This window comes from Gopherus evgoodei, chromosome 1, assembly GCF_007399415.2.
Source record: "Gopherus evgoodei ecotype Sinaloan lineage chromosome 1, rGopEvg1_v1.p, whole genome shotgun sequence".
Lineage (NCBI taxonomy): Eukaryota > Metazoa > Chordata > Testudines > Testudinidae > Gopherus > Gopherus evgoodei.
Window position 1 is genome coordinate 140,162,616 of NC_044322.1, and position 14,030 is coordinate 140,176,645.

The window sequence follows — 14,030 nt, forward strand, 5'->3', positions numbered from 1 at the left end:
TAAACAAAATCCAATCGTTATTGCATAGTGTTGGGTTTCATTTTAGCAACGGTTCATAAAACAAAAGGTAAACTGTGGCTGGATTTTATGCTGTAACATCTCGTGGAAGAACAGTACAAGTGTCATCCTTTGTTTTTAATAGATGTTTTTTCTTTGGCTTAGGGTGGAACATATCATGATCCGCACCCAGAGGATGGAGTCTCTAGTAAAGAAAATAGACTTCTGTATAATGACCCTATTCCCAGAAGAGTTGGCAGCTTTTACAGAGGTAGTTTTGCAATGTGCCCTACACAATTAACCAATGTTTTAACATACAGTAGAATCATAGCACTAAGAAGGATATTCTGATCTATGCAAGAACAAGTAAAAAAGGTGACTGGAAAAAAATACACCAAGCTAGTACTAAGTCTATAGAGTCCTTCTGGTTTATCTCTTTTACTACAGTGCATATCTACAAAGTATTTTTTGCAAATACTACCTTTTGCTGATTCACAAGGCATACATAGTATAATACTTTGCAGAGCACAAGACAATTTGCTTACATGGGTATTGGGGAAAAAATAAACTCAGTGAAATTAAGGAGTTTATCAGAGTTTATATACCATTTTAATCACCTAGGTATCTGATCACATTTAGCAATATACAACACACAAGGACATATTTAATGAACTGTCTTTGTGTTCAGAAAACTTTCTTTCCCAGTCTGTACCATGCACATGCTATCGTGTCCATTTTAACTGTTAGAAGTGTTCTAAATACAAAATGTTAATTATGGTACATTGCATTGGTATACTAGCCTTTAATCTCTAGAGACCTAAATTCAAATCTGTTGTTTGATTTACTAAAGAACAAAATCGATTCTTTAAATGAAGTACATTTATATATGGAGGTCTCCAGTAGCTATCTAGAGATCTATTTAAAGGTCATTGGAGCCAACCAGCTGTTCTGATGGGTTCTGATTATTGGTATTTCTTGCAGTGCCATCTCCACGTCCAGAGGGCACATTCCTTGAAAACACTGTGTCAAACAGAGTTAGTGCACTACCAGCAGACAGCAGCACCGTGACAAACCACTCAAAAAGACAAACTACCTTTGATCCATGGTGAGTTGTTGTTTACACAGACATACACAGGGTAATATGGAAAGAGAGGCCGCTAAAGAGCGGCCTCAATTAGATTTTTCTTAAAAGAAGTCATTAACATGATCACCTTGCTGCCTATAGTTGTGTTTGGCATGCAAATATCCTTATATGATCCCTTTGCCTATGCTGAAATAACATTGTATGATTTCTGCCCCTTCTGGTTCCTCAAGAAGGATCTCATGAAGTTATTCCAACAAACACATTTTAAAAAAATACACAAATATATTAACATTTATATATTTTTCTCTGATTTTTCCATTGCCCAATATATGTCATCTGTGATTAAAGATAAGAGGGAGAGTGGTATACAAGGCCATTAGTCCCATTTGTGGATTCCAGAATCACCAAGTGGCAGACCTATGGAAAAAATGTCCAAGATGCATGTCTTCATATATACTTTGGACTGTATTTATGAAGAATATAGTTTATTGTTCTACATGTGGTTATTGTTTCTCTCCTTTTGCTCATACACCACAGAACTACAGTAGTTAACACTGCAGAAAGAAATTGATTCTATTGGGAAGACAGGACAAACCTTCTGTGTTAGCTCTGTATATTGTTTTTAAAAGATTAGAGAAACTTTTAGAGGAAAATTTATATACTCAGTTACCCTTAAGTATTTTATGTGCTAGTTTTCTTCATTCCTACTAATAAACATAATCTAACTCCATCATATAACAGAGGAATTAATTATCTGTAATTGCACCAGTAATTTGACAGCCCTGAAATAAAGAAGAAAACATAATTTGGTCATTGACAATTATTTAGCTCTTAAAATCTTGTCATTCTACCGCTTTGTACAAATACAATAATTTACATCAAATAAAAATAAGTGTTACTCTTAGAAAGGATTGTGACTCATCTTTACATGATTGAAAATGGTGTTGGTTCTCACTAGTGAACTAACTGTCCTTCAAACTCCATTACATCTTTTGCAAGATTTTAGTAAGATCTTTAATTGTATTAACTATACAGTGACTACAAAGGGAAATGTAGTGTTATATAATAGATGAACTCCAAAGTACTGGCACACGTGGTTCTGTGTGAGAAATCCTAGCAATGGTTTAACGATATTTCAAAATTGTTCTCTGCTGTAAGTGCAACTTAATCACATTCTTCACTAATGCAGAGTCTGTGTTTCTGTACTTTATATCTTTTTGTGGGGGAAATTCTGTAATTGCATGTAAAAATGTTAACTCTATTTTGATAGAACATGACTCTGATTGCATCATTTTATGATTAACTACATATTTAATGTTCTAATGGCATACATAATTGATATGTGAAAACTAATCTCAAGTTATGAATGAATGTGTAATCCATCTGAACTTCCTACTACTCTAAGATTTTGCTTCTCACTCATCTTATTGCTCTTTGTTACCTCTTTCTCATGTCAAAGGTTTTGTGACTGTTTTAGGCTGAACTGACACAGATGTTCCCTTGTCCATGTATGCATTTGTACACTCTAGCTTCGCTGTCCTGCATCTTTAAAATTAAAGACATTATACTGCTGAACTTGTCTATTGTCATTAGGATTTACTCTTAAATGACTTAAATTATCCTGCATTTAGGCAGCCCGAGCTAAACAAAAACATAATTTTCATCCTATCGGGAACTTTTGTATTTACTACACTCACTTTATATTCCTCTAAATTCTTGGGTTTTTCCATTTCCTTCTCTATTTACGAGAGTAGATATTTTGCTCTCTTTCACTTAATTCTCATGGAACTAATGCAGATGACAGTAATAGCCTGGCCTTGAGCCAGATGTATATTACCTGCCTGCACTGTGAGATTACCTGCATAGCTCTACCAGTGTACCCCAGTCTTGACCTGAATTATCCCTGCTGCTACTAAAGCTCTCTTCACTACAGGCTATAAATTGTGTTGAATTATGCAGCAGTATGTTGGAAGTCTCTGAAATGGCCACATATTAGACATTTGGGGGCTTGTGGGGAACTTGAGTTAGTGAGATCCCTTATGTAGGTGTAAATGTTTTCCAGTGCCCATATGACAGATGGCTGGTCACATCCTCTTCATTGCTTGCTACCTTTCTGCAAAAATGAATACATTATTTTCTTACTGTCACTTCAAGGAATTCATAGCTGTGGGCTGAAGTTTTACCAGCTTGACATCTGCAGAGTGCCTTAGACTTATAGTTTAAGTTTTTAAGACCAGAGTTCCTTTACGCTTCTGGAATTTGACTAGAATATTGCAAGGGGCTGCAGATTTGTAATTTCAGTGGAGCTACACTCATTTACTTGAGCTGAAGGTCTGGCTCTTTACCAACTCTGCATAGCTGGATCTTTTTCATATCTCCTGATTTTTTTATTTATATTTTTATATATATAATTTATTTCCCTTTCATATTTCCTGCATAAATCTCTTTCATATGCATCAAGTAAGCCCCATTTTCACCTACTGTATTTGCCTTTTTTCTTTTCATCTACTCCCCAGTGTCTGAGCCCTCATACTTGTGCATGCAGTCCTCACTTCTCATCCTAATTGTCAGTACTTCATGCCTTCATCTTTCTCAGTCATTCATGGTTTTGTTTGCTAATCTTTTCCTTGTGTGTTATCAATCCATAGTGCACAATTAACATATTTAAATTCAGGTAAATACTGATCTTTGAACTCTAATCTTTTGGAATGTTGTCATGCCCTGTTACACTGCCAATTATAATGGGAAAGAGGAAGCCAGCAGTGCACCTGAGGAAAGAGGAAAGGACCCTTTATCTTATTTACAGTAGCTTTCCAAAATCCTGTAGGCACTGTGATTCTGTCTTGGAAATAAAGCTAGTGACACATACACGATACCAGTTTGGGGAATTCTGGTCCAGCCACTTTTAAAAGTTTAACAGTTAGTTGCACAAAGTAATGCAGTTTCTGTTTTCATAATAAATGATTTACTTATTGAGGCCAAGCACTGTCGTAGTCTTGTTGCATTTCATGTATTTCTTGTAGTGACACCTGGTGGTACCATTGTGTGTCTGTTTTTCTACTAGGAAGCTCCTTTTTTCAAATGATGATAACTTGGCAGTAAACATTTGCTGTGTTTTTTTTTCCCCTACATGCAAAATCTTTGCCTTAGATCTTGGGGGACAAGGGCATTTAATTTAAAAAAGTTTAAAAAATCCTGCTCTTAGGAGAACTGGTATTTAAAATAGTTAGCTAGTTTCAGATGATGTCTTGCCTTCATTTACAGTAACTCAATGACTATTTTTTTTAATTAACTTAAAAGTCAGTATTTAACTTTGAGAATTTAATTACTGGCAATGTGTGGTAAGCACTTTTCAAAGAAACCTTCATAAAGATTTTAAAAATCACTTTGATTAGGACAAAATGTAACTCTCTCAGACATGTGAGAGACAGTATGTATGTCTACACCAGGGCAGGCAAACTTTTTGGCCTGAGGGCCACATCGGGTTTCTGAAAAGTGTGGAGGGCTGGTTAGGGAAGGCTGTGCCTCCCCAAACAGCCAGGCATGTTTCAGCCCCCACCCCCTATCCCACTCCCCCCTCTTCTCTCCCCCGGATGTCTGCCCTCGGACTCCTGCCCCATCCACCCTTCCCTGTCCCCTGACCACGTCTGAACCCGCTACCCTCTGCTGCCCCATCCAACTCCTCCTCTTCATTCCTGAGTGCCCCCCTGGAACCCCTGCCCCATCCAACCCTCCCTGTTCCCGACTGCCCCCAGAACCCCTGCCACCCCATCCAACCCCCCTCCTTCCCGACTGCCCCCAGAACCCCTGCCACCCCATCCAACCCCCCTCCTTCCTGACTGCCCCCATTAACCCCCTGTTCCCTTTCCTCTGACCTCCCTGACCCCTATCCACACCTCCGCCCTAACCAGCCCCGTGAACTTCCCTGCCCTCTATCCAACCCCCCCTGTCCCCACCCCGCGCTGCCCAGAGCACCAGGACAGGCAGCTGTGCCACCCAACTGGAGCCAGCCATGCCACTGTACAGCACAGAGCACCGGGTCAGGCCACGGCTCTGCAGCTGCACTGCCCCAGGAGTTTGCGGCCCAGAACATTGCACCGGCAGCACAGTGAACTGAGGCTGCTGGGGAGTAGGAACAACAGGAGAGGGGCCGGGGGCTAGCATCCCGGGCTGGGAGCTCAGGAGCTGGGCAGGATGGTCCCACGGGCCGTAGTTTGCCCACCTCTGATCTACACCATGCTGTGAAACCCATGGCAGAGAGTCTCAGAGCTCAGGTCTGCAAGCTCAGGCTCGTGGGGCTGATGTTACAGCACTAGTAACAGCTGTGTAGAGGTTTGGGCAGGAGCTCAAGGTTTGAAGCCCCAGGGAGGAGTGTGAGGGTTTCAGAGCCCAAACTCCAGCCCAAGCCACAATGTCAAAATTGCTGTTAACACCATAGCACAAGCCCCTCAAATCTGTAGACCCGGATTCTGAGACTCACTGGTATGGGTTCTAAAATGCAGTGTAGAAGTACCATCTGCTTGGAGACGTACCGTCAGTGTACACTCAGCAATGCCTCTGGAGCTGTGAACTACTGCTGAGCACCCCAGCCTACTGTGAAAGCTGGATGCTGGCTTGTTGGTACATACATGCTTGCTGCACCAATCCAATCCAGCTCAGTGCACCTGTACATGACACGTGCCCTTCCATGTGAGCAGTAGAGTCTGACTCTGCTCTTTACTTAATTTTAAATGTTTGTACCCACATTCATCTCTTCTGTGAAGCCAAAACACACAAGTTGACCAGTATTGCCAAACTTAAGCATTCAAAAATCATGAGACAAGCTTAAAATTGATGAGGTTTATTACTTTTTTTATTTTTTAAATTGAGTTGTTTTTATTTGCCTTCTTGTTTCTGAGCTGTTAGGATGCATTCAGATCACATTATCAGGTTTTTCTCTGCAACCATAAGGGCTAGAAAATTACTTTAAAAAAAAAAAAAAAAGCTGTGATTCTCATGTAACTGCTTACCTCCAGGAGCTGGAGTTTTAAGAAAAAACGCCAAATATCACAAGACTTGTCATAAACTTGGCAGAGTTGGTAACACTGAGTGACTATACATCCCACTTTTACCAGGCTAATCCTGTTTTTTCTTTTATTGACTAGTGTCTCATTAACTTCTTTTGGATCTTTGAAATGTCCTGGTGTTCATGTCATCAATCAAAACGTACAATTTTTTTAATCAGTGCAAAGTCTTAGCATTAGAGCAGACAGTCTCAAAACAATCTCATTGTACCTTATTTCACTCTCATCATATAATGAGCATGTGTTTTTATATCATCCATTGTTCAAGCCAAAGCTTGTCAGACCACAGCATATGCAATATGAGTTTGAGGAGCTGAACACCAGTCTAATCAGTACAAAGACACTCCATTTTCCCCTTGAGCAAACGGATTGGGGAGTAAGAGGGTGGATACCTACTAGCCTGTCTGTACATGACTTTCCTCCTCTTTCTGGAGGAGAGGGAAGTGAAGAATAGAGCTCCACCTCCCTTCAGTCTTCTCTGCTGCTACAGGCAGACATTTTCTGACCTGGATGCAGTGAATTAAGGACGGGAGCCAGAACATAGAGCATTTGAATATTTAACTACCCTGAAAAAAATGGTGCAAAAAGTGTTTGGTTTTGATTTTGAAGATGCAGTCATCTTAAATAGACAGTGACTCTTCTTTACATGAGACTTGGAGACAGAAAAGCCATGCCAGGAAATTCTGCATTACCCAATGTGTTATAGGGTCAACCTCTGTGGCAAGACAGAAGGGTTTGTATATGGGCCAGTGGAGCAGTATATATAGACCTGGTCACTGGGTTTGCAATTTACACTGGGTCAGTTTTGTTATTTAACTCCCATGTTTTGAGGAATGGCAGGCAGTAAACTGTCCTGTTTTCTCCCACCCCAGCTCTCTAATAGTAGTAGGTGCACACTAGATACTACAGAGTGAGGCTGAGGATTCCTCAGCACCACTTGCTCAGTGCACAGCCCAGTGGCTTGGACTCTGTACTTTTAGGATTTGGCCTACAAGTTAGGGAAGAAGGAACTATCTCAAACCATATACTTTTATGTCAATAACTTTGTGTGTGTGTTGTCCATGTTACGTCACCTCTGTGATGGAAGGCATCCGTAAAGCTGTCAGCAGTTTACTCTTGGATTTCCTCCATGCTGCATTAAATGGGTGAATAGTTAGAAGACAGCCTTTCTGCAGTTTTGCTGTATTACCAAATGCAAAAGGCTGGATGGAATTGGGAATCCCTAGTAATTTGATGTCTTTTAAATTTGTATAAGAATCTAGTCATTAAATACTATACTAATGACTTTTCATGGAAGCTAATTATTGAAATCGAGAAGGAGCATTCTAGAGGGCTTTTTTAGCATAGATGTATGTTCCAGAACCATAAATTATGCAAATCTCCATGTCTCCTTTCTTCCTAGACCTCGCAAAGCCACCCCATCTCCTCAAAAAAAAAAAAATCTTATTCAGCAAATGCAATTTGTGACAGCCTTTAGACATCTCATACGTTCGTATTTGGATTCCCATCTGACTTTGCTTTTATATAGTAAATATATGACATTGAGAAATTAAGCTCAACTTCTGCTATAATGACCATACTTTGAGTATGGCATATGTCCTAACCTTTTCATCCATATGATAAATAACATTTGTAGTTGTTTTCCTTACGTTTAAAGTAATCTGTTGCTGATCAGCTCTGGATCACAGAGTTTTTGGCAGCCTGAAATTTAAATTTTAGTCTTTGCAAAAACTCCAGTTTTCTGTGGCTGTCTTCACTTGCCAGCACTGTCCCATGATCCAGAGAGAGACCCATCCATAAGAAAGGTTTGAGAGGAGTTACTAAGTAGAAGTGAACAACCATAGATCTCCACAGCTTCCAAGATGATACATTTGGAGCCATCAGCAAAGCTCAAGAATTTTTGTAGACAATCCTTTGTTCTTCTTCGAGTGCTTGCTCATATCCATTCCAATTAGGTATGTGCGCGCCGCTTGCACGTCCATCGGAAGATTTTTACCCTAGCAACACTCGGTGAGTCGGCTGGGCGCCCCCTGGCGTGGCGCCGCTATGGCACCAAATATATACCCCTGCCGACCCATTCGCTCCTCAGTTCCTTCTTACTGCCCTTGTCGGTCATTGGAACAGTGGAGTGCGGCTTAGCTGATCTCCACCTCCCTAGCTTTTCACTCATTCTAATACTTATTGTGTATATAGTTTATTCTCTATAGTTCTAGTTAATTGATTTTCGTAAACGTAGTTAGTGTATATAGTTCAGAGGGTCGGGGATTAGCCCTTTCCCTCACCCGGTGCCCAGGCCCATGCCTGGCTCACCGGGTTTCAAACCGTGCTCGGCCTGCCACCGTCCGATGCCCACAGGAGACCCTCACGACTCCTGCCTCAAGTGCTTGGGGGAGTCTCACCTTGCAGACAAGTGCCAGATCTGCAAATCGTTAAAGCCGCAGACGAAAAAGGAGCGGGACTTTCACCTTAAGCAGCTCCTAATGGAGGCAGCCCTCACTCCTCCACCTTCGGCACCGGCTGCCGGACAGTCCGTGCCGGGGAGAAGTGCCTCACCGGCACCGTGAAAACATCTCGGCACCAGCCCGGCACCGCTCCCTCTCCCCGCGTGCCAAAAAGCTCAAAGCTCCTGCGGCCCCACTATCTGCACCACAGTCTGAGCAGCAATCTAAGTCGAGCCGCCCAGCACCAGTAACTGCTGCGGCACAGACAATCCCCGCACCATTGATTCCGGCTGTGTAAGAGCCGTCAAGTCAGATGCATGACGGCTCCCCGGCACATGCCTCGGTAGAGCTTATCGTTCCCACTACGCCAGAGACATTTGCTATGGCGAGGGAACTGATTGCGTTAACGGAGCCCGCCCTGCCTCAACCCCCGGCACCACCGGTGCGGGTTATTCAATCGACAGGCAAGCCTGCCGTGGTAAGACCATCTTCCATCGGCACCACAGGCAGACATCACTCAAGATCGAGGTCCCGCCAACGTTCTCGATCTCATCACCGCTCCAGATCCAGGCGCCGCTCACAGTCCCGGTACTGATCTCCTCGGTACCAGTCGTACTCGCGGCACCACTCGAGATCCCGCTTACCGGACCGATACTCCAGGCACTGGTCCAGCTCCCGGCACCGTTCGCACTGCAGCCACTCTCATCATAGAGCGTCAAGATCCCGGTTGACCTCCCGGCACCGCGCTGGTCACAGGTCCCGATCCCACACTCGGTACCAGTACGGATCCCGGTACCGCTCTCCGGTGCGGCACGAAATACGGTACCCTAGAGACAGGGCTCATCCTCAAACGGTCTCCGCCCCGCCATGGCCATCACGGCACGCGTCTGAGTCATCGCACGCTGATAGTGCCGCCTATGCCAATTCAGAGACACACAGCCGTGTTCTCCATGAGGCTCAAGGTCCAGACCAAGGTCCTCATCAGTGGTCCTTTTGGACGCCTTGGGCGTATCACCAGGCCCAAGGCGAACCCACGGTACCATCACGTTCCACCCTGTTGGAACATCACGCACCGGAGGCCACTGTTAGCCGCCCCCTCCAACGGGTACAGATCAATCTCCTCAGGCACTGGACCCTCAGGTCCTCCAGGACCCTGATGTACCTCCTGACCAAGAGTCCCTACGGGAACCACTCGTACTGGGTCTGTTGTCCTCCTCTTCACCCAACGAGGCAGTAGCCGGTACATCCTCATCGAGCCCACCCCCCATCGACCTCCGAGCTCACTAGGACCTTCTGAGGCGAGTCACCTTAAATATCAATCTCCAGGTGGAGGAGGTCCCGGAGGTTGAAGACCCAGTAATAGACATACTGTCGGCGGATGCCCCAACCCGTGTAGCTTTGCCATTTATCCGCTCCATCCAAGCCAAAGCGGACACAATCTGGCAATCTCTAGCGTCTGTCCCTCCTACGGCCAGAGGGGTGGAAAGAAAGTACGTGGTACCCTCCAAAGGGTACGAATACCTATATACCCACCCTCCTCCTTGCTCCCTGGTGGTTCAATCCATCAATGAGCGAGTGTGCCATGGCCAGCAAGCCCCCGCCCCAAAATCGAGGAGGCTAGACGGATGGACCTGTTGGGACGTAAAGTCTGCTCTGCAGGGGGCCTCCAACTTAGGGGGGCTAACCAACAGGCCCTGCTCAGTAGATATGATTATAACACCTGGCAGTCGGTGGGTAAGTTCACTGAACTGGTCCCACAAGACTCCCGCCAGGAATTCCAAGCCCTTCTGGAGGAAGGAAAGAAAGTGGCATGGACTTCCCTGCAAGCCTCTCTCAACACTGCCGATTCGGCGGCCAGAACCGTGGCCTCGGGAATCACGATGAGGAGGATCTCGTGACTACAATTGTCAGGTCTACCTCCTGAACTGCAACACACCATCCAGGACCTGCCGTTTGAAGGCCAGGGCCTTTTCACCCAGAAAATGGACCCTAGGCTACAGAGTCTTAAGGACAATCGGGTGATCATGCGTTCCCTTGGGATGCACACCCCACAGACCCAACGAAGGTCTTTCCGTAGCCAGCCTCAGCACGCTTACCCCCCACCTAGACCACAACAAGACTTTGGCAGAAGGCGCAGTCGCGGGAACTGCAGACGGCAATCTGGGTCCCAAGGCGGCCACAATACCGGTCCCACCAAACCAGCACCGGGCCCGAAAGCAAACTTTTGAAGGTGCACCCGAGAGCAGAGCTCCAGTCCTTCCCCAGGATCCCCTTCAGTTTTTCAACCACCTTTCCTCCTTCCTCCCTGCATGGTCCCAATTAACCTCGGATCGTTGGGTCCTACGCACAGTGGAATTTGGTTACCACCTCCAATTTATTTCGCCCCCTCCCCCCCATCCCCCCTTCCCATCCCTCTTCAGGGACCCCTCTCACAAGCAATTCCTCTGGCAAGAGGTTCGTACGCTCCTCTCAATCGGAGCTATGGAGGAGGTACCGGAGGAATTAAGGGGCAGGGGATTTTACTCCCGATATTTCCTAATCCCCAAAACAAAAGGAGGTCTTCGACCCATCCTGGACCTGCGAGGACTCAACATGTTTTTAAAGAAGTTGAAGTTCCACATGGTATCCCTGGGGACCATTATCCCATCCTTGGATCCCGGAGACTGGTATGCTGCTCTCGACATGAAGGATGCATATTTCCACATTGCTATTTATCCCCCGCACAGACAGTACCTACGGTTTATGGTGCACCACCAACATTTTCAATTTGCAGTTCTTCCGTTTGGCCTCTCTACAGCCCCTCGCGTCTTTACAAAGTGCATGGCGGTAGTGGCTGCCTTCCTCCGTCATCGGCGAATACATGTTTTTCCTTACCTAGACGACTGGCTTATTCAAGGGACCTCCAAGGCCCAGGTCACCAGGCACGTAGCCATCATCACGGACCTATTCAAGAGACTGGGCCTGATGATCAATCTAGAGAAGTCTACTCTAGTGCTCACTCAAAGAATAGAATTCATTGGGGCAATTCTAGACTCCAAACTCTCAAAAGCCTGCCTGCCACTGCCCCAGTTTCAGGCACTAGTCTCAGTTATAAAAGAGCCTCCAAACCATTCCGACGACCTCGGCTCGCACCTGTCTGAGCCGCCTCGGTCACATGGCCGCATGTACTTTTATAACCAAGCACGCCAAACTACGCATGTGTCCCCTTCAAACCTGGCTCACCTCAGTGTACCGTCCAGGCAGAGATACCATAGACATGATGGTCCCCATTCCTCAGAGCATCTTAGACTCTCTCAACTGGTGGCTAACACCCTCCTTGGTTTGTGCAGGACTGCCGTTCCATCCGAGGCAGCCCTCAGCGTCCCTAACGACGGACACGTCGTCTCTCGGCTAGGGGGGCTCATCTAGACCATCGTTGCACACAAGGCCTCTGGTCATCTCAAGAGCTAGCGTTGCACATAAACGTCTGGGAGCTGAGAGCAGTCCACCTGGCATGCCAGACGTTCCTACAACATCTGCAAGGTCGTTGTGTTTCAGTGCTTACCGACAACACAACGGCCATGCGCTACATAAACAAGCAGAGAGGGACTCGATCCTCCCCCCTTTGTCAGGAGGCGATCCAATTGTGGGAATTTTGCATAGCCCACTCGATAGACCTTGTAGCATCGTTCCTCCCGGGGGTCTGGAACACTCTGGCAGACCATCTCAGCAGATCTTTTCGGTCTCACGAGTGGTCACTTCACCCGGACATTCTACATTCCATCTTTCAGAAGTAGGGCTTTCCGCACATAGACCTCTTCGCTTCCCGTGACAACAGGAAGTGCCAGAAGTTCTGCTCCTTCCAAGGTCTCACCCCGGGCTCGATATCGGACGCCTTCCTAATCTCATGGAAGAACCAGCTGCTGTACGCCTTTCCACCCTTCCCACTGGTGCACAGGGTTCTCTTAAAGCTCCGCAGGGACAGGGCTAGCCTGATCCTGATCGCCCCTGCGTGGCCCCAACAACACTGGTACACCACGTTGCTGGACCACTCGATAGCCAACCCGATCCCTCTGCCCCCTCATCAGGATCTTATAACGCAGGACCACGGCAGGCTTCACCACCCAGACCTGCAATCCCTCCATCTCACAGCATGGCTCCTGCATGGTTAACCCAGTTGGAGTTACGTTGCTCTGCCCCAGTGCAAGTAGTACTCCTGAGTAGCAGATAACCTTCCACCCGGTCTACATACTTGGCCAAGTGGAAGCAATTTTCTTGCTGGTGTCAAACACTGAATGTAACACCCACGGAGGTTCCCATTCCCTCTATATTGGACTACCTCTGGTATCTTAAAAAGCAAGGCCTTACTATCTCATCATTGTAAGTGCACTTGGCAGCTATTTCTACTTTCCACCCAGGAGAAGGTACTCATTCCATCTTCTCCCACCCTATGGCCTCGAGGTTCCTCAAAGGTTTGGAGCATCTATACCCCCTAGTATGACACCCCGCCCTTTCCTGGGACCTCAACTTGGTCCTGACGAGACTTACGACTCCTCCATTCGAGCCATTGGCAACCTGCTCGCTCCTATATTTGTCATGGAAAACAGCCTTCCTTGTGGCCATCACATCGGCTAGGAGAGACTCTGAGCTTCAGGCTCTGATGATGGACCCACCTTACACGGTGTTCCACAAAGACAAGGTGCAGTTATGTCCACATCCAGCGTTCCTCCCTAAAGTAGTCTCGGCCTTCCATCTCAACCAGGACATATTCCTCCCAGTCTTCTTTCCCAAACCCCATACAGCTCATAGAGAGCAGCAGTTGCATTCCCTCAACATCCGTAGGGTGCTCGCCTTCTACATTGACCGAATGAGACCCTTCCGCAAAATGGCCCAACTTTTTGTGTCAGTGGCAGATCGGATGAAAGGCCTACCCGTCTCTTCTCAGAGAATTTTGTCCTGGGTAACGGCGTGCATCCGTACTTGCTATGATCTAGCTCATGTCTCTCCGGGTCATATTACTGCTCATTCTACCAGGGCTCAGGCCTCGTCGGCCGCCTTCCTAGCTTGAGTGCCTATCCAGGAGATATGTCGAGCAGCTACGTGGTCTTCAGTACACACCTTCACTTCCCATTATGCCCTGGTGCAACAATCCAGAGAGGACACAGCCTTCGGCGCAGCAGTTCTACATTCTGCAGTATCTCACTCCGACCCCACCGCCTGGGTAAGGCTTGGGATTCACCTAACTGGAATGGATATGAGCAAGCACTCGAAGAAGAAAAGATGGTTACTCACCTTTATAACTGTTGTTCTTCGAGATGTGTTGCTCATATCCATTCCAAAACCTGCCCTCCTTCCCCACTGTCGGAGTAGCCGGCAAGAAGGAACTGAGGAGCGGATGGGTCGGCAGGGGGTATATATTTGGTGCCATAGCGGCGCCACGCCAGGGGGCACCCAGCCGACCCACCA

At 46.3% G+C, this 14,030-nt stretch overlaps 1 protein-coding gene across 4 annotated transcripts in view; it reads left to right on the forward strand.

Annotated features, from left to right (window-relative positions):
- CDKL5 (cyclin dependent kinase like 5) overlaps window positions 1-14,030 on the forward strand; it is a 206,665-nt gene that overhangs the window by 174,367 nt on the left and 18,268 nt on the right. For all 4 annotated transcript variants that reach the window (XM_030574189.1, XM_030574182.1, XM_030574193.1 and 1 more), the window contains 2 exons: window positions 163-268; window positions 979-1,102. In XM_030574189.1, the coding sequence (XP_030430049.1) occupies window positions 163-268; window positions 979-1,102 (230 nt within the window). The remainder of the gene's footprint in view (window positions 1-162; window positions 269-978; window positions 1,103-14,030) is intronic.